General features: G+C 40.6%; 1 protein-coding gene across 14 annotated transcripts in view; it reads right to left on the reverse strand.

Annotated features, from left to right (window-relative positions):
- Positions 1-18,072, reverse strand: part of TNRC6A (trinucleotide repeat containing adaptor 6A) — a 96,999-nt gene extending 78,927 nt beyond the window's left edge. For all 14 annotated transcript variants that reach the window (XR_014072597.1, XR_014072596.1, XM_081554475.1 and 11 more), the window contains exons 1-2: positions 17,888-18,072; positions 17,467-17,514 (exon numbers count right to left, since the gene is read on the reverse strand). Coding sequence is in view for 4 of the 14 variants with exons in the window: in XM_081554466.1 (XP_081410592.1) it covers positions 17,467-17,514; positions 17,888-17,892 (53 nt within the window). In the remaining 10 variants the exon portion in view is untranslated. The remainder of the gene's footprint in view (positions 1-17,466; positions 17,515-17,887) is intronic.
- Between the last annotated feature and the right edge of the window lie 536 nt (positions 18,073-18,608).

The following is an 18,608-nucleotide window of genomic DNA, read 5'->3' on the forward strand; positions in this document are numbered from 1 at the left end:
ACTTTTTTTCCAAAATAAATTGCTGGGTTTTCTTTCTAATAGAGGCAAAAAAACTATACTAATTTTATTGGTAAAAATGATCAGGGATAATAATATCCAGTGCTGGCAAAAATGAAAAATTAAGAGGTTCTCTCTTATATTAATGGCAGAAATTACTATAACCTTTTGCAGAGTATTGTGGTAACAGTTTTAATAATTAAAGTTACACATAATCTGGGACTTCCCCAGTTGTCCTTCCAGTGGTTAAGAATTCGAGCTTTCACTGCAGGAGGCACGGGTTCACTCCCCAGTTGGGGAACTAAGATCCTCCATGCCACGGGGTGCAGCCAATAAATGAATAAAGTTACACATAATCTAACCAGCCATCCCACGCTTCAGAATGGATCTTACAGTAATAAAGCTCTAGTACATAAGGCCATATGCACATGAGTGGAAAACTGAAATGTCCATCAGTAAAGAAATGGCTCCATAATAGCATAGCATATTGCACTGAAAATAAGTTGAACTATTTGTTGATTTGAAGGAATGTCCCTAACATTGTTAAATGAAAACAAGCAATTTGTAAAACTGTGAACAGTGTTAGCTCATATTTTTTTAAAAGTCATCTGTCTGTTTTGTATTCCCTCCTGAACTAGGAACATCAGAGGGACCTCACAACTGAACCAACTATTTACAGGAATTGTTTTTTTTAAAAAGGAAACCCCTATTTAAAATATTATGGTAAACGTGCACTATTTTTGTGAATCAGTACCAAAAATGAATGCTTTTAAAACCACCACGTCTAGGATTTGCTTTCACTACTCTAGGCTGCACTCCATCCTTCCTAAAACAGGAAAAGAGAAAAAAATGGAACAAAATTGACAAAATGTTGACAACTGCTGAAACTGGGTAATGGGTACAGAAAGCTCTTTATTCTATTTTTGTGTATGTTTGAAAATTTCCGTAATAAAAGACAAAAACAATCACAAGCCTCCACTCAAATGAGTAAGGCAGCAAGGTGGGAGATTAGAGACAGATAAAAGGAGATGAGCCTGTGAACCAAGAATCTTGGGAAGACAAAGGGCAAGACAAGTGTCCTTAATGGCAGCAAGTCTGGGATCCAGAAGGCCCTTCCTGGACCTGGTCTTCCTGATTCTTGATTGTTAGCTTTCCCTTCATTCCCAACATGAACATCATTCAAAGCCATCACTTCCAAAGGCTACTTCTGTAAACTGCTGTTGGACATGAACTAGCAAGGACCTCTGATGAACAACTTGGAAGTATCTGTTAATAGTAAATTTTTAAACGTCACTGATCAATTTCAATCGAAGCCTCTACAAAAGAAAATGTACAAAAATAGATACTGCAAAATAATAGATTAAAAACCAATCAACAGGGGAAAGTTAAACCATAATGTACTCACACCATGAAATATTACACATTAATTAGTTTGCTTTTTTTTTTTTTTTAAAGGAAGGGAGTTACAGATATCCATGGTGTGCAGGAAAGTTATTATTAGCACAGCAGGTTGAGACCACTATCCTGAGAAAGAACTGCAAGACTGGCCCCTGACTGGGGTCAAGGTACTTGGATTTCAGGGAGGTTCCCATCAATCCCAAATCAACATACAAGCAACACGGTTTTGTTAAAAGCCTACTTTCTTTTTGGTGGTTGGGAATTTTGGTACCTATTAGGCAGAAGGTACCTACATTGTTGTTCAGGATTGTTGCTCAGTCGCTCAGTCGTGTCCGACTCTTTGCAACCCCACGGACTTTTTTTAGGGGCTGGCTGTACATGGTACCTACATAATCAGCCCCTAAAAAAAAAAAAAAACCCTACGCACTGAATTTCTAATGAGCTTTCCTGGTAGACACTTAACACATGTTGTCATAATTTGATGCTAGAGAAATTAAGCACATTCTATGTGACATCACAGGGACAGAAATCTTGGAAGCTTTCTCCTAGTTTCCTCCAGATTTGACCACTGTGCCTTTTCCCTTTACGGATTTTGTTCTGTATACTTTCATTTTTATGATTCACAGCCATGAGAATGACTATATGCTGAATCTTGCGAGCCTTCCTAGTGAATTGTTAAACCTGAAGGTAACATTGGGGATTCCCCTAACAAACATAGCTTTACAGTAAAGATCTCAAAGACACACCACTGAGTTGGAAAAAACGGTCAAGGTCCAGTTCAGTGTATATCATTTGTTAGAAAATCAAAAAGAAAACCCCAGTTTAAAAAGTGCATATCCACAGCATAGAAAAGAAGCAGACCCTCAAGGTACCTGGATGATCTGACTCTCTGCATCCAAAATTATTTAATAACAACCCACACAATGTTTAATCAATAAATCAGTAAGAATGTGCTTGGGGATTCCTATAAGTCAAGCAGTATGCCGTGTATTAGGAGCACTCAAGTAGAATCCATTGTTTTAAACTATAATTTTGTAGGAACAACAACTGAACACGCCTGAAATATGGAAACAAGAAATCATCTGGTAGAGGCTATAAGCCAAGTTTAGAAAAACAAGACATGCGTATGAGCTGTTACAGCTAAGGAAAGCTTCAGGGAGAAGTAAGAAGTTGATCTGGGTCTTAAAGAAGAGTCAGGATTTCTACAGAGACAGAGATGGGCAAGGGAGAACAGGCATGGACACAGCAAAGCATGGAGACCTATTAGCATGGCAGTCTCCGGAACCAGTACTGACTGGGACAGAAAAAGGGAGAAAAAGCGCTGGGCAAAAGTAGGAAACAAACCTGCAAACCAGGGTGAGAAGACTGTTGCAGTAATCCAAGTAGAAGTGCAATGTCTTGAACCATGATGGTGGCCAAGTGGAAATCAAAAGCAAAGAAGAAATCCAAGGTAATCACAAGGAATTGAAATAGTGACAGTATCAATAAGACTGACAAAAGAGAGACAGACTAATGATAATTCCAGATTGTAGAAAGCAAAAATTTCTAAATTGAAGCTCTGCTATTAGAAACAATAATACAGAAGTGATAAAGAGTGAGTCCCTCAGTTGCATCCGACTCTGCGACCCCATGGATATACAGTCCATGGAATTCTCCAGGCCAGAATACTGGAGTGGGTAGCCTTTCCCTTCTTCAGGGGATCTCCCCAACCCAGGGATCAAACCCAGGTCTCCCACACTGCAGGCGGATTCCTTACCAGCTAAGCCACAAGGGAAATAGAGAAAATAGAGGGCAACTTTCCATAGCGCCCATCTAGCCTATCAGTCACAAATCACTGCAAGGCAGGTCATCTTCACACAGAAGCCAATTGTATGTTATAAATTAGTTGTGAAAATAATTTCACATCTTCTGCCAAAAAATGTTGTTCACCTACTTTTCCCCTTACTCTGCTTTCTCCCAGCCTTTCCCTATCTGTTCATCAGCCTTTCCTTTTTTCCTCCTACATCTAAATTAATCACCAAAGCCAGCCTAGCACCACACAACAGGAAGTTGCTGGTAACCTACAAAGCTGTAATTTCACCAGATAGTAGAGACAGAAACGGAATGCTGCAAAAGAGATTAAGAGTGATCAGATTTTCAAACATGTAGCCTTGATATGAAAACTACAAGATAAAAATGAAGTTTTTTGTTTTCACAAATAAGGAAAGTGTTAGTCGCCCAGTCGTGTTCGACTCTTGTGATCCCACCAGGCTCCTCTGTCCATGAAATTCTCCAGGCATTAATACTGGAGTGGGGAGCCACTCCCTTCTCTAGGCGATCTTCCTGACCCAGGAAGTAAACCCAGGTCTCCTACATTACAGGCAGATTCTTTACCATCTGAGCCACCAGGGAAGCCCAACATAAGGAAGACTATTACTTATTTGGAAACAGAAGAGGGGTTAGGAAACACAAGTATCAGAGAAGGGAATAATCAATGAGGTAACACAAGAGAAGCTTGTTTACAGTCACAGGTAGTTCATACCTGTAAATGCTAAAGTCATTAAATAAAATTGATACATCCACAAAATGGAACACTATGCTGTTGTAAAACAGATTCTTAGAAGGTCTCCATGTTGTGACATGAAAGGATCCGGAAGGTATATAGTTAACTGGGAAAAAAGGGTTCAGTATACTACCTTCCCTGTTGAAAGTGGGGAAGAGATACATTTCCCCCTGTGCTTGTATTTGCATAAAGGAATTCTAGAAGCACACATACAGAAAAACTAATAAAAATACCTATTTGTGACAGAGATATGTGAAGAAAAGAGGACAAAAGTCAGGGTGGCAGCAATACTGTATATTTCTAGATAGCATTTGATTTCGAACTATAAAGCATAGTTCAAAGTCAGCATATCTTCCTCTTAAGAATGAAAAGAAAAATAGGATATGATGAGGTAGCCATGAAGATCCAGATGATACATAGTTTGGAACTCCTTAAAAAGTAGGAACTGAGCTTGAAAGGGGGCTTCTATTGGCCTCATAATCTGAGCAATAAAATAATACTAGTAAAGGATTACAGCATAAGACAATGGTAAAGCCCAATCCAAAATCTGGTTTGCTAAACAACTCTCCTAAATCCACTCCTCTTTTGAGGCTTAACTTAATTACTAGTTCCTTCATAATTCTTTCCAACTCATACAAAACTCACTCTTGACCTCTAATTAAACAATGCTCTTTTTCTAATTATTTCAGATGTTAATCTCACTCTTCCAAATAGAACTAATTACTGCTCTGGGAACAAAAACCAGTTCTACTGGCACTGTACTCCCCCAGTACCAGGTACTCCAGTTAAATACCAATTCCTGCTTCCCTGCTTTTACTAACACTATAAACCCATCCACCACCACACATGCACTCTTCCCACTCTTTCTTCTACCCACATTCTACTTCTTAAAGGACCAGTTTAAATCCAATCTATTCAAGCAAGCATTTCCTGGGCAGCACAGCATGTGGTTAAGAGCTCTGGCTCTGAACCTAAAAGAGAAGCGTTTAAAACCTAAAAGAGAAGGGTTTAAATCTCAGCTCCACTACTGACCTGTATAAGCAACTTGTTTAATTTCTCTAAAGCCTCCATCTTGTTTATAAGAGGTCTTAAATTGTACCTCTCTCAGAAGTGTCTTGTGAAGATTAAATTAAGTAATGCAGAGGAAGTGCTTAAGAGATGCAATTAAGTGTATACTCAACATTAGCTACAAGAGACTAGGTACAAAACACTGCACTAAGTTAATGTTAGTATACAAAGAAGATTGTGACCAAAAAAAAGAGAGCATACAGTAGAACACAGAAATGACACACCTCCTAGAATGGTTATCTTCAAGAAGATAAGTGGTAACAAGTGTTGGCAAGGACATGGAGAAAAGGGGAACCTTTGACCACCGTTAGTGGGAATGTCAATTGGTGCAGCCGCTACGGAAAACCGTACGGAGGTTCCTCAAAAAATTAAAAATACAACTTCTAATGATCCAGCAATCTCACTTCTGGATATACAGTCAAAAGAAATGAAAACAGGGTATCAAAAAGATACCTGCATTCCTATGTTTATTGCAGCATTATTCATGATAACCAAGACATAGAAACCACCTAAGTCCATCAATGAATGAAGATGCTGTATATACATACAAAGGAATATCATTCAGCCTTGAGAAAGAATTCTGCCATTTGCAACAACATGGATATGAACCTTAAGGGCATTATGCTAAGTAAAATTAGAGAAAGACAAATACTGTATGACTATCACTTACATGTGGACTCTAAAAAAAACCAAACTTGCGGTTACTAGCAACCAGGGGATAGGAAAATGGAGATGTCGTTAAACAGGACTTGCAACTAAAGGGAATAATAAATTTGCAACTAAGGGGGATAAGTTCTGGAAATCTAACGCAAAGAATAGTGATTACTGCCAATGATATTGTGTTGTATGTTTCAAAGTTGTAAGAGACTGGATTTCAGATGGTCTCACCACAAAAAAGACGATAATTACGTGCGTGACCTGAGAGAGGTGTCAGCTAATACTTCTGTGGTAATCCTGCTGGAGTAGAGCAGACCCCTGAACAAGGCAGGGATCACAGGCACAGACCCTATGCAGTCGAAAAGCTGCACATAACTTTACAGTTGGCCTTTCAAACCCACAGTTCCACATCAACAGATTCAACCAACCACAGAGCATATAATACGGTGGTGTGTATTTAGTGAAGAAAAAAAAATTCACAGATAAGTGGGACCATACAGTTCTAACCCACGTTTTTCGAGGGTCAACATATATATAAATATTTCCAACCAGCAAGTTGTACATATTAAATTTGCACAAAGTCAGATGTGAATTATATCTCAATAACACACACACAGGTATGCACTAACTGAGAAAAGAAAATGGAATTGACTTTGTTATCATACCTTAATAAAACTGGAAAAGTAACTTCCCTGGTGGTCCAAAAGTTAAGAATCCACCTGCTAATGCAGGGTACACAGGTCAAAGCCCTGGTGTGTGAAGATTCCACATGCCTTGAAGTAAATAACCCCATGGGCTACAACTACTGAGCCCGTGCTCCAGAGCCCATGCTCTGCAAAGAGAGAAGCCCAAACAACAAGAGAAGCCCACACAGCGCAATTAGACAGCAGCCTCCTCACTGCAACTAGAGAAAGCCAGAGCGTAGCAACCAAGACCCAGTGCAATCAAAATAAAATGTTTTTAAAAACTGGAAAAAAACTAAAAAGGAAAAATGGAACTGGATATATAGAAACAATTATTAATGCACAATTCAGAATGAGGCAGATGCCAAAGCAACAGTTCAAGACTCCTGATTTCAGACCAGACCACACCAGGTACCAAAAGACATAAGATGTCACAAGAAACGAAAACTACAGATCGATAACCCTTGTGACCACAAATTCAAAAATCCTCAACAGAAGACTAATAAATCGAAATCTAGCAACATATAATGGGAACTATATGCTATGCTCAAGTGAGATTTATCCCAGGGATGCAAAGCTGGTTTAACATACAAAAATCAATGTAATATAACATTGACAGAACAAAGGATAAGACAACATGATCTCAACAGATACAGAAAAAGCATCTGACAAAATCCAACACCCTTTCAAGGCAAGACAAAAATGTTCACACCAGGAATAGAAGGGAAGTTCATTAATCTGATAAAAGCTATCTACAGTAAGTCCACAGTTCACATTGTACTTAATGGTTAAGACTGAATGCTTTTTCTCTAAGATGAAACAAGACAAGGATGTTCACTTTTACCATTCCTATTCAACATTTTACTGTAGGTTCTAGTTAGGAAAATTAGGCAAGAAAAATAAGTGGGAGAGGAGGCTCAAGAGGAAGGGTGCGTGCGTGCGTGTGTGTGTGTGTGTGTGTGTGTATACACATACATATATATATATAAAATGACTGATTCGAGTTGCTGTATGGCAGAGACCACAACATTGTAAAGCAATTATCCTCCAATAAAAAAAAAGAAAAAGAAATAAAAGGCATTAAGATTGGAAAGGAAATTATATAAATGAGTTCACTACAGCTGCAGGATACAGAATCAACATACAAAAATCAACTGCATGACATGCTACAACATGTTATGAACCTTGAGAATATTCTCCTAAGTGAAATAAGTCATTCACAAAAGGGCAAACACTATGATTCCACGCACATGTGTTACCTAGAACAGTCAAATTCATTGAGACAGAAAGTAGAATGGTGGTTCCCAAGGGTGGGGGGGAGGAGAGGATGGGGTGTTATTGTTTAATGGGTACAGAGTCTGTTCCGCAAGATGAAGTTATGGAGGTGAATGGCAGTGACAGAGGAGCAACATTATGAATGTGCTTAATTTCACTGAAATGTACACTCAAAAATCTTTAAGAAACAATAGCAAATGAAACAACTTACAAAGGATTAATCTCCAAAACATGCAAGCAGTTCACGCAGCTCAATACCAGAAAAACAAACAATCCTATCAAAAAGAGGGAGAAAACCTAAACAGACATTTTTCCAAAGACATACAGATGGCTAACAAACACAGGAAAAAATGCTCGGTATCGCTCATTACTAGAGAAATGCAAATCAAAACTACAATGAGTTATCACCTCACACCACGGCCAACATCAAAAAATCTACAAACAATAAATGCTGGAGAGGGTGTAGAGAAAATGGAACCCTCTTGCACTGTTGGTGGAAATGTAAATTGATACAGCAACTATGGAGAAGAGTGTGGAGATTCTTTAAAAGAACTGGGAATAAAACTACCCTATGACTCAACAACCCCACTACTGGACATTTACCCTGTGTGTGTATTTGCCACTCAGTTGTGTCCGACTCTTTGCGACCCCTTGAACTGCAGCCCACCAGGCTCTTCTGTCCATGAAAATTGCTGGGCAAGAATACTGGAGTGAGTTGCCATTTCCTTTTCCACCATACACCCTGAGAAAACTACAACTGAAAAAGACACATGTACCCCAATGTTCGCTGCAGCACTATTTACAACAGCTAGAACATGGAAGCAACCTAGATGTCCATCAACAGGAGAATGGATAAAGAAGCTATAGTACACATATGCAATGGAATACTAGTTAGTCATAAAAAGGAATGCATCTGAGTCAGTTCTAATGAGGTGGATGAACCTAAAGTCTATTGAAAAAGAATGAAGTCAGAAAGAGAAAGACAAATATCATATATTAATGCATATATATGGAATCTAGAAAGATGATACTGATGAACCTATTTGCAGGGCAGCAATGGAGATACAGACACAGAGAACAGACTTGTAGGACACAGTCGGGGAAGGAGAGGCTGAGATAATCTGAGCGTGGCATGGAAACATATACATTACCATATGTAAAATAGATAGCCAGCAGCAATTTGCTCTATGACACAGGGAGCTCAAACCAGTGCTCTGTGACAACCTAAAGGGGTGGGATGCGGTAGGTAGGTTCAAGAGGGAAGGGGCATATGTACACCTATGGCTGTGACTCATGTTGATGTGTGGCAGAAAGCAACACAATATTATAAAGCAATTGTCCTCCAATTAGAGAGAAATAAATTTTTTAAAAAAGCTTAAGACAGCAAATTGGCCGTACCAAAATTTTAAATTTCTGTGCTTCAGAGGACATCAAGCATGTGAAAAGGCAATGCATAGAATGGGAGAAAATATTTGTAAATCATTAATCCAGCAAAGGACTTGCATCTAGAACATATAAAGAACTCTTGACAACTCAACAATAAAATATAACCAAATTTAAAATGGGCACAGGATTTGAAGAGACATTTCTCCAAATCAAATACACAAATGGTCAGTAAGCATATGAAAAGATGTGCAGCGTTATCAGTCATTACAGAAATGCAAATCAAAATCACAATGAGATACCACTCACATTGGTGAGGCTATGGAGAAAATGAAATACACTGCTGGTAGAAATGGAAAATGGGTGCAGCTGCTTTGAAAAAGCTTGGTGGTTCCTCAGAAAGTTAAAACACAGTATTACCATATGCCTCGAAATTCCACCCCAAGGTACATACCCAAGAGAACTGAAAACATACGTCCACACAAACACTTGTAAATGAATGGTCACAGCATTATTATTCACCATAGCCCGAAAGCAAAAGCAACCTTAATGCCCACTAACTAATGAATGGATAAGCCCAATGCGGTATAGCTACACAATGGATTATTTTTGCCCATAAAAAGAATGGAGTACTGATACATGCCACAACATGTATGAACTGTACAAACATGCTTAGTGAAACAAGTAAGACAAAAGGTCACATATTCTGATTCCATTTACACAAAATGTCCAGAATAGGCAAAACTATACAGAGTATAGACTAGTGGTTTGCCAGAGGCTGGAGGTGGGGTGAAGGAGGAGTGATCAATAGTAAGTATGGGTTATTTCTTGAGGGGCAGGGGGGAGGGGGGTATAAAAAAGTGTTCTGGAATTAGGTAACTGTGATGATTGCACAATTCTGCAAATAAACTAAACCACTGAATCATACACTTTAAAAGGGTGAATTTTATGCTATGTGAAAGTGTTAGAAAAAAATTTTTTTGAGGGAGAAATGGAAGAAGACATTCAGAGACGGAGGAACTGAGGACAGAGCAAGAGGTAGAAGGGATAAGGTAAACACATAAGCTTAGCACAGACAACAGTTTGGGCTTCAATTCCAGAGTCACCAGGGAGGCGACGGAGGTTTCTAAGAAATAGTAAGTGACAAGCTGAGAACTGCAGCTTGAGCTGCAGCAGCAGCTTGATTACCTTGCAGCAATGTAGAGAAGGCACATTTTACATTCCTTTCTCACTTATATGCCTCACATCATCTAGGGACTCACAAGTAGAATATTAAGTAAAACATATTTCTCTGACATCCTTGCACAGCCAATTAACACAGCAACACAGAGATTCGCTCAGTTGTGTCCAACTCTTTGTCACCCCATAGACTGTAGCCCACCAGGCTCCTCTGTTCATGGGATTCTCCAGGCAAGAATACTGGAGTGGGTAGCCATTCTCCAGGGGATCTTCCCAACCCAGGGATCCAACCTGGGTCTCCCACACTGCAGGCAGATTCTTTACTGTCTGAGCCACCAGGGAAGCCCCTAACACAGTGAAGTAATGCTTAAAACACATTTAAAATTAGTGCATATTTCACACCACACAGCACTATGTCCTAGTGTTTCATGGGGATATTCCAAAAGAGTAAGAGAAAAAAGAGACCAAAGTCAACAAAACACAGATGTCAAAACTGTCAAAAATATTCAGTATCACTGCAGCAAGCCGTTCAATCAATGCTAGCTGATTCAAAATTACGAGTAAGAACAGCAAAACAAGTGACTTGGTTTCATCGTGTTTGTTATTACACAAAATCTAATCAATTGCTGTTTGCAGAAAATATCTTGTAAGGTTCAAAGTATAAAATTCCTTAACCAAGTTTCAATCTGTTTTGAACATTCCATTTGAAACGGGAAGTCAGCTGAGTCATGGTCACACAACACACTAAAATTCAAAATGCCTTTTCCCTGTTAAAAGAGTAGAAACGCTAGGATTTCTGCTTCATAACCAGCTCACACAGAGTATGCAATTCATTTTAAAAATAAGACCACCTTGATAGGACATTTAAACTATATAGTTGGCCCTCCATAGCCCAAGTTCCAAATTCAGATTCAATCAACCAAGGATCAAAAAAATTCCAGCAAGTTCCAAAAAGCAAAACCTGAATTGCTATACATGGGCAAATGTTCATATAGCATTTACACTGTATTTACGACTATTTACATAGTATTTACATTGAATAAGGTATTATAAGTAATCTAAAGATGATTTAAATATAAGGGAGAAAGTGTGTAAGTTATATGCAAATACTAAGCTATTCTATATGAGGAATTTGAGCATCTCTGGATTTTGGAATGGGCTGGGCTGGGGGTTTTGGAACCAACTCCCTGAGGATCAACTCTTATTTTCACATTGTTGCTCTCTAAATTTTTTTTTTTTTCATTAGAGAAACTATGCCTTAGTCAAACGTTACTTTCTCTTTTTTAAATCTTAAAACCTCTTTATTCACATTATTCAGCTCCTCTATCATCCTCCCTATGACACAATGTTTCTTAATATTTGGGGAGCCACAAGCCTTTGAAGCATTCTAAGGATCTTCTTTTTTTTTTTAAAGCATACACTCAGTTTTTTGAACTATTTCATACCATCTGTGGTCCCTGTGGAATTCAGGATGAGAAACTGTTCCGGTGGCACAATGCCCCTCTAATTTCAATGGGGGCGTTCTTTTGAAGAAAGCATATCACAAACCCAGCCCTATGTTTCATTTTCTTACTAGGGTTATCAGTTTATTACAGGTGAAAAGCCAAAAACACACAACTTTTATGTTTAACAATAAAAGAGTTACTTCCGAATAACCTTTCAAAAAAGCTGCAATCATTAGAGTTGGCCAATTTAAAAAAGACTTGTAATTATTGTAACCTCAACTATTTAAAATTATACCTCAGCTTCACCTAATTGTTTGGCACATCCTAAAATGAAAAGAACAAAACCAAAACACTGAGTTAGTGCAAAGGTAAAAGTACGGGGTAAACTTCCAGTTAATTTCCTTCCAAGTGGTGGGGGAGGGCACCTGATGTGATGTACTGAGAACAGACACATCGTTGACGTGACACTGCTGCCCCAAAGGCTGAACCTGAATCTAATCGTACAGAAACCACAGGACAAATCCAAGCTGAAGTCTGCAAAAACAACTAGTCCTGCCTATTCCAAAATGTCACTGTCATGAACGGGGAAGAAATGGACAAGGAATTGCTCCCGATGGAAGGAAAGGATGACAACTAAATGCCACCCTGGATTCAGGAACTGAGAAAAAAGAAGAAAATACATTTTAAAAGGCATTATTTGGACAACTGGGAAAATCTGAATATGGACCAAATAGTAATGTAACAAAGCTAAACTTCCCCAACTGTGATCATTTGATTGCTGTTACGCAGAATGCCCTTGTTCTTTATTTAGGGGTGACAGGGCATGATAGGACAAATGTGGCAAAATATTAGTAACTGGTAAACCTAGGTGGAGATACAAGTGTTCACCGCACTCTTATTGCTACTTTGATTAAGATTAGGATGATTTTTAAATTTTTTTAAATGGGAGGACAATTTTCTTGATTTTGAGTGAGAGACATCATAAGTCAACCTGAGCAGAATATATACAGCCATACATATTTTAGTCTTTCCAATTGTGGGCAATACTTCTGAGATTGTCATGAAACAGAGCTGTAAAGGACGGTAACTTACACTTACAGATTCATTTCAGATACCGAAATTCACATGAGGTTACAGAATTTTACTGATTTTTTAATGTTTATATTTAAAATTTCCATAGAGGGTTGTTACACACTTTAAAATTAAGCTTACCTTTTATGATTCATTTACTCTACCAACTGATGTACCACACAGCTGCCAAATAAAGCTAGAAAGAAACCTATCAATATGAAATTGTTGGCCTACAAACCACATCGCAGGAAAGCAACACAAAAATTGAACAAAATCAGAAGCTTCTCCCCCCAAATAAAGTTGGGTGAATTCCAAGAGCACCTTATCTAGGAAGCTCACACCTGCTTTTTCTAGTCTCTTCTGAGTTAGCACGTCCCAGGTAAAGGTGTCACAGATAAAAACGTTCCAGTTTAGATGCTACATTATATAGTACGCAGCATCTTTAACAACTTCTCTCATGTGATGGCATTTAATGGTTGGTTTTAGGGGAAAAAATAATCAGCATAACATAAAGCATGTAACTTCTACTTCAGACAACACACACTACACTAAATTAGTAAAATGGTCACAAAATAGTCTATTGAGGTAATTATTCTATTTTCAGAAAGAAAGAAGAAACCAAAGTTACCTTTTTTCCTATTGTGCAATATAAAATACTGCCTAGCCTGAAGTACCCTAGAGTCAAAAGGTCTGTTTGAATCCCAGATTTGTCACTTGTTAGAGACTATAACCTTGACCACAGCTTTCTCACTTGCAAAATGAAGACATCCAAATATTGGCTGGTGTTATGGTCTAGATCTAAATACACAATGATTCTATCATTTTGGCTTCCTATATATATATATATAAAATTTACTTTATATATACACATATTATGTAATTTAATTTATATATATTTACTTTATATATACACACATGTGTATATATACACACACACATATATATATTTACTTTTATAAGTTAGATACATTGAATTAGAAGGGATTTTTTTTTCTACAACCATAAACTGTAATTTATCATTTTTTTCCCCCAAACCTCTGTCTGTTCTCACATTTATTTTGTTCAGAGGCTGGGTCAATCTCCCCTTCAGCCAAGACGGAGACCCTGTATATTTAGTGGATTTTTTTTTAATTAAAAAAAAAATTTAGCTGCATCAGGTCTTTGTTGTGGTGCACAGGCTCTAGGGCTCAAAGGCTCAATAGCTGCTGCCCATGGGCTTAGCTGTCCCAAAGCCTGGAGGCTCTGAGTTCCCCAACCAGGGATTGAGCCTAAGTCTCCTGCACTTGACGGCAGATTCCTAACCACTGGATGGCCAGGGAAGAAGGCCCAAGACTCCTCTCACAACTAATCCCAGTAAGTAGGTGCCAAACTCCAGATTCAACATCTTTAGTAATCACACTCCTGCATTTCTACTACCACTTTAATTCAGGTCATCCTCACCTCTTGCCCAGATCACCGGTTATCATTTTTCTATCCTATCACCACCCTACCTAAAAGCTTTGTAGTAGCTTCCCACAATGTAAGATTTATGCAAAATACCCTCCACCGGATATTCAAGAAACTCTACCCCCGCCCCCACCCCCACCCTTACATGCCAATCCAACTGAACTACTTACTGCTATTTCACAATTCCCTATACTTTCTGGATTTTGTACTTTTATTTCTGCTGTTGTTCCTATACTGCCTTTTTCTCTGCCTTTTAAAACGGATTCCATTCTTTAAAATGGTGGTGATCTCCTGTATCTAGACATCACAGTTCTGTCTTTTGAATGCCAGGATACTGACAAAAAGCGCCAATTTTAATGGCCGACAGTAAATTAAGAGAGAGAGTTGACCTCATGTGGGCAACCAAACTTATCAACTGTGCCAATTTTATTTAATTGGCTCTGGCTACCTGGCACACTGTCTTCAGGGTTTGCAGCTTAGCAGAGGAAAAGGAGAATGGCAATAAAACTTCTGCCATTCAGAGACTGGAGATTCCAAACGGGGTCTACACAGTGCGAATTGGGAGTCCCACGGTATTACAAAAGATATTTAACACTTACAGATTTAATGTTAAAAATCCAAATGTTTGGTTATATTCAGGAAACATGAAGATCTAGAACAGTGGGAGTGATTTCACCCGAGGGGACCTCTGACTGTCACACCTGAGTGAGTACTTCTGGCTGATGCGGCTGCACACCCCATAGTACACAGGGCAGACTTCACAACAACAAATGATCTGGTCAAAATGTCAACAGTGGGTCTGCTGGTTAAGACTCTGAGCTTTCAGTGCAGGGGGCACAGGTCTAATCCCTGGTCAGGGAACTAGGATCCCACATGCCTCGCGGCACAGCCAAAAAAAAAGGTCCACAGTGCCCAGGGTGACTGCCTAGGAGTGCTGCCTGTATATGTGGGTTCTGCCTCCCCGAAGATACTTTCCCTATTTTTGGAGGTGAAGAACCACGCCTCTTGTGGGGCAACGCAATACAGTCCAAAGGGTAACATCTCCCGCAGTTACCAGTGGTGTGGCTCCTGGAAGTTACTTAACTTCTTTGTGCATCAAAGCCTTCACCTGCAAAATAGAAACCAAGATCCTGAAAGCACCTACCTCCGAGTGTTCCAGGATCAGATGGGTCGATGTAAGATCTTCAAAGTGTGCCAGGCAGATGGAAAACATCTGCTAACTTCAGCTACTGCCATTCTTCCCTTCCCTAGTGCCTAGTCTTGCATTTGGAACATATAAGATGGGCAAGAAATGTTTACTAACTGAATACAGGATAACGCCTTTCTGGGGAGGCACAAATGGGTAAAGACAAATATACTCTCCTTATTTGGAAAAAAGGAAGCGCAGAGCTAAGGATGGAGTTGAAAGGAAGCATTTGCCCACCTAATCTCTCTCCCTCCTCAGAAAACTTTTAACCTTTAGGAAATGTTCCCCTCACAAGGGGACGTTATACACCGGCCTGTAACATCCTTTATATTTGTTTTCCTTTTCATTCCTTCTAACCAACTGAAGATCTTTGAATTTATGAATGGAATGGTATCTTCTTTCGACCCTTGCATCATTTACCCAGTGTTAGTTATTCATGTGCCCATTACAACCTCCCTCCTCTAATGCACATGGAGTCTGTGACCAGGGACAACACTTGACTCCTTTTTATAAAACCCAAGGGGCCTAACAGACCTGGCAACTGGCAGGCCCAAACCTCTCGCTTTACAGATTAGGAAGAGAGAGGCTAAGTGATTTGCCTAGAGTCAAGGTCATATTGTTAAGTGACAAAGCTGGGATTCAAACCCTGATACACAGGTGATACAGACTCCAAGTTCTATCCAACTGTAATAGCACATAGAAATTATACCTGTAGTAGAGACAATTTTTAATTACGTCCCAGGAAACCTCCACAGGAATTATACTGATAGTTACCTGACAAAGCAAAAATAGCAAGAGAAATAGACTGACACTCCAAGCTCCTTTCTGAAAGTGTATCTTAAAAACTCAACCTGTTTAATTTAATGGTTTCATATCTTAACTTTAATAGCTTCTAACGACAAAACTTAAATATCCAGTCATTTAGTCAGCGACATCAGGCTTAATTTCCTTTAAATGACTGTGTAATTATTTTGAATAACAGAATATTTCTTATTTGCTAAGCCAATGACGACCATCCTTCACCGACTGAACAGATTCTTTAATGACCAGTTTAACAAATTAATATCTATATAACCCCAAACACCAGCAATTTGAAATGAATCTATATGCTGAAAAAACATTCAGATGATTTGAATTGTGAATGTTAAGACTTCAATACAAACATAAAACTTACAATCACCAAGCACAAACTACATTAAGACCTGAGACAGACAATTTTTATTTTATTTTGTTCAAGTAAAAGCTGCTCACTGATTAGGTTAATCTAGAAGTTTCTCTCAGTGCCCCAATATGATGCAAAAGAAACGGCGAAAAAGAAAGGAAAAGACTGTAAGACCAGAAAATGAATGTGAAAAAGAGTTAAATGCCTTGATGCTTAAGCAATTACAGCTCAATAAAGCTCGACATTTTAATAGGGGCATCGTTTAAAAAACAAAAAAACCCTTTGTGGTGATGATTTAAGTTACCAGTGCAAAAGCACTCAGGTCCAAGAGGAGTGAGAACCACTTACTGGGAACAGATTTTTAATTATTTTACCACCTGATAAAAGGAGCACACACCGAACGTAGATATAAATGTATTTTCAAAAGAAAACAAAACGCAGTCTATGCTCGGTAAAGTTCAAGGGCAAAATTGTTTCCAGTGCAACAGAATCCGACCGACTACAACGTGTTGGGGGGAAAAAAAAAAAAAGCGAAGACATAGTATCTTTTTATAAAGGCAACAATTTGAGTTACAAAGTAATAACGGGGAAGCCAAAACAGTTTGACAGCCCGCCATAAGGGCCGCCTCAAATCATGAGTCACACAATGCCTGCAACCATTTACAATAGTAATTAATGCACAAGTCCCCTAATTAAATCCTAAAAGGGTGAGAATGCTTTAACTAAGTTTACAAGAATTGCTTTTCGCTCTTTTTTGCCACCCCCTCCCCCGCCCAAGAAAGGAACACACGCGTAATTACGCATCTCCCCGCAATTCCTCCATCCAGTATTCCGCCTGGCCTCTTCTCCCTGTCTGTTCCCTGCGTGCGAAAGAAAATGACACGGGAGAACTTCTAAACCCAGCAAGGGCGAGCCAGGGTGGAAATACACGATTAATGAAATGGGGTGAGAGGCGGAAAGCGCGCCCATCTTACCTGCTAAGATTCCTTTCTACGTCTTTGGTAGCTTTAGCTTCCAATTCTCTGAAATGGAAAAGAAAAAGGGGGAGAGAGAGAGAGATGCGCGTGAAAACGGAGCTGCTGCTGCAGAGGCTCGCGCCGGGGCCGGATGGGGCGGAGGGAAGGGAACCCGGGGGGGTTCACAAAGCTGCGGGGCTGCAGCCCCGACTGCGGTCAGGCGGCGCGGGCCAGCCGCAGCCCCCGGCCCGGCCCCAGCGGCACAGCACGGCCCCTCCGGGCCTCCTGTCCAGCCTCCGCAGCGGTGCAGCCGGCGCCCCCTTCGCCGAGGCCCGAGGTCTCGGGGACGCCCGGCGCCGCCGCCGCCGCCCGCAATCGCGGGCCCTGCGGCAGCGCCCGAGGCTCCTCCCGCCCCGAGGGAGGCCCCCGCCCCGCTCACCTCATGTGTGTAAAGTGCACGAGCAAGTGGGGAGCGGCGAGTGAGGCTCGCGAGCCTCAAGCCCTCCGTAGCGCCGCGGGGAGAGGCCCGAGCCGCTGCACCAGCGCCATTTTCTACACCGACCCGCTGCCGCTGCCGCCGCCACCGCCGCCGCCGCCGCCGCCGCCGCCACCGCCGCCGCCGCCGCCGCAGGCCCCAGACCGGAAGTGAATGCCCCACTCGGCAACCCCTTCCGGGGGTGTCGCAGCCACCGGCCTCAAGATGGAGGCCCTAGCAACTAGACCAGCAAACTGGGCAGACGCTTGGCAACCGCCCTGGCGCGGCGCGGCCGCGAGCCGGACCTCCCTGGAGCGGGTCACAGCCTCGGAGGTGCCCCTTACAGCGGCTTGGGGGGCCCACCGAATCCCGAACCTACCCTTTCTCGGCGCAGTCGGCTCGGATTCTGACATGAGCTCCCTCCCCTTCTCGTCCTCCTCCTTCTTTGCTGCGACACAAGTTTCCTTCCCTGCTGCCCGGCCCCTCCTCCACAAAAACACACCAAAAAAAAAAAAAAAGAATCGCCTAAACCGCAAATTCTATCCCTACCGCAGCATGATGAGCCCGCGCGGCTTTTGAAATCCGCCACTTGCAATTATTTTTGACCTTGGGCCAATTATTTAACCTCTCTGCTTCTCTGTTTCCTCCTCAGGTAAAGAATGCATACCTGAGGATGACTGGGAAG

Source organism: Giraffa tippelskirchi, chromosome 13, assembly GCF_054371585.1.
Source record: "Giraffa tippelskirchi isolate mGirTip1 chromosome 13, T2T-mGirTip1v1.2.pri, whole genome shotgun sequence".
Taxonomy (NCBI): domain Eukaryota; kingdom Metazoa; phylum Chordata; class Mammalia; order Artiodactyla; family Giraffidae; genus Giraffa; species Giraffa tippelskirchi.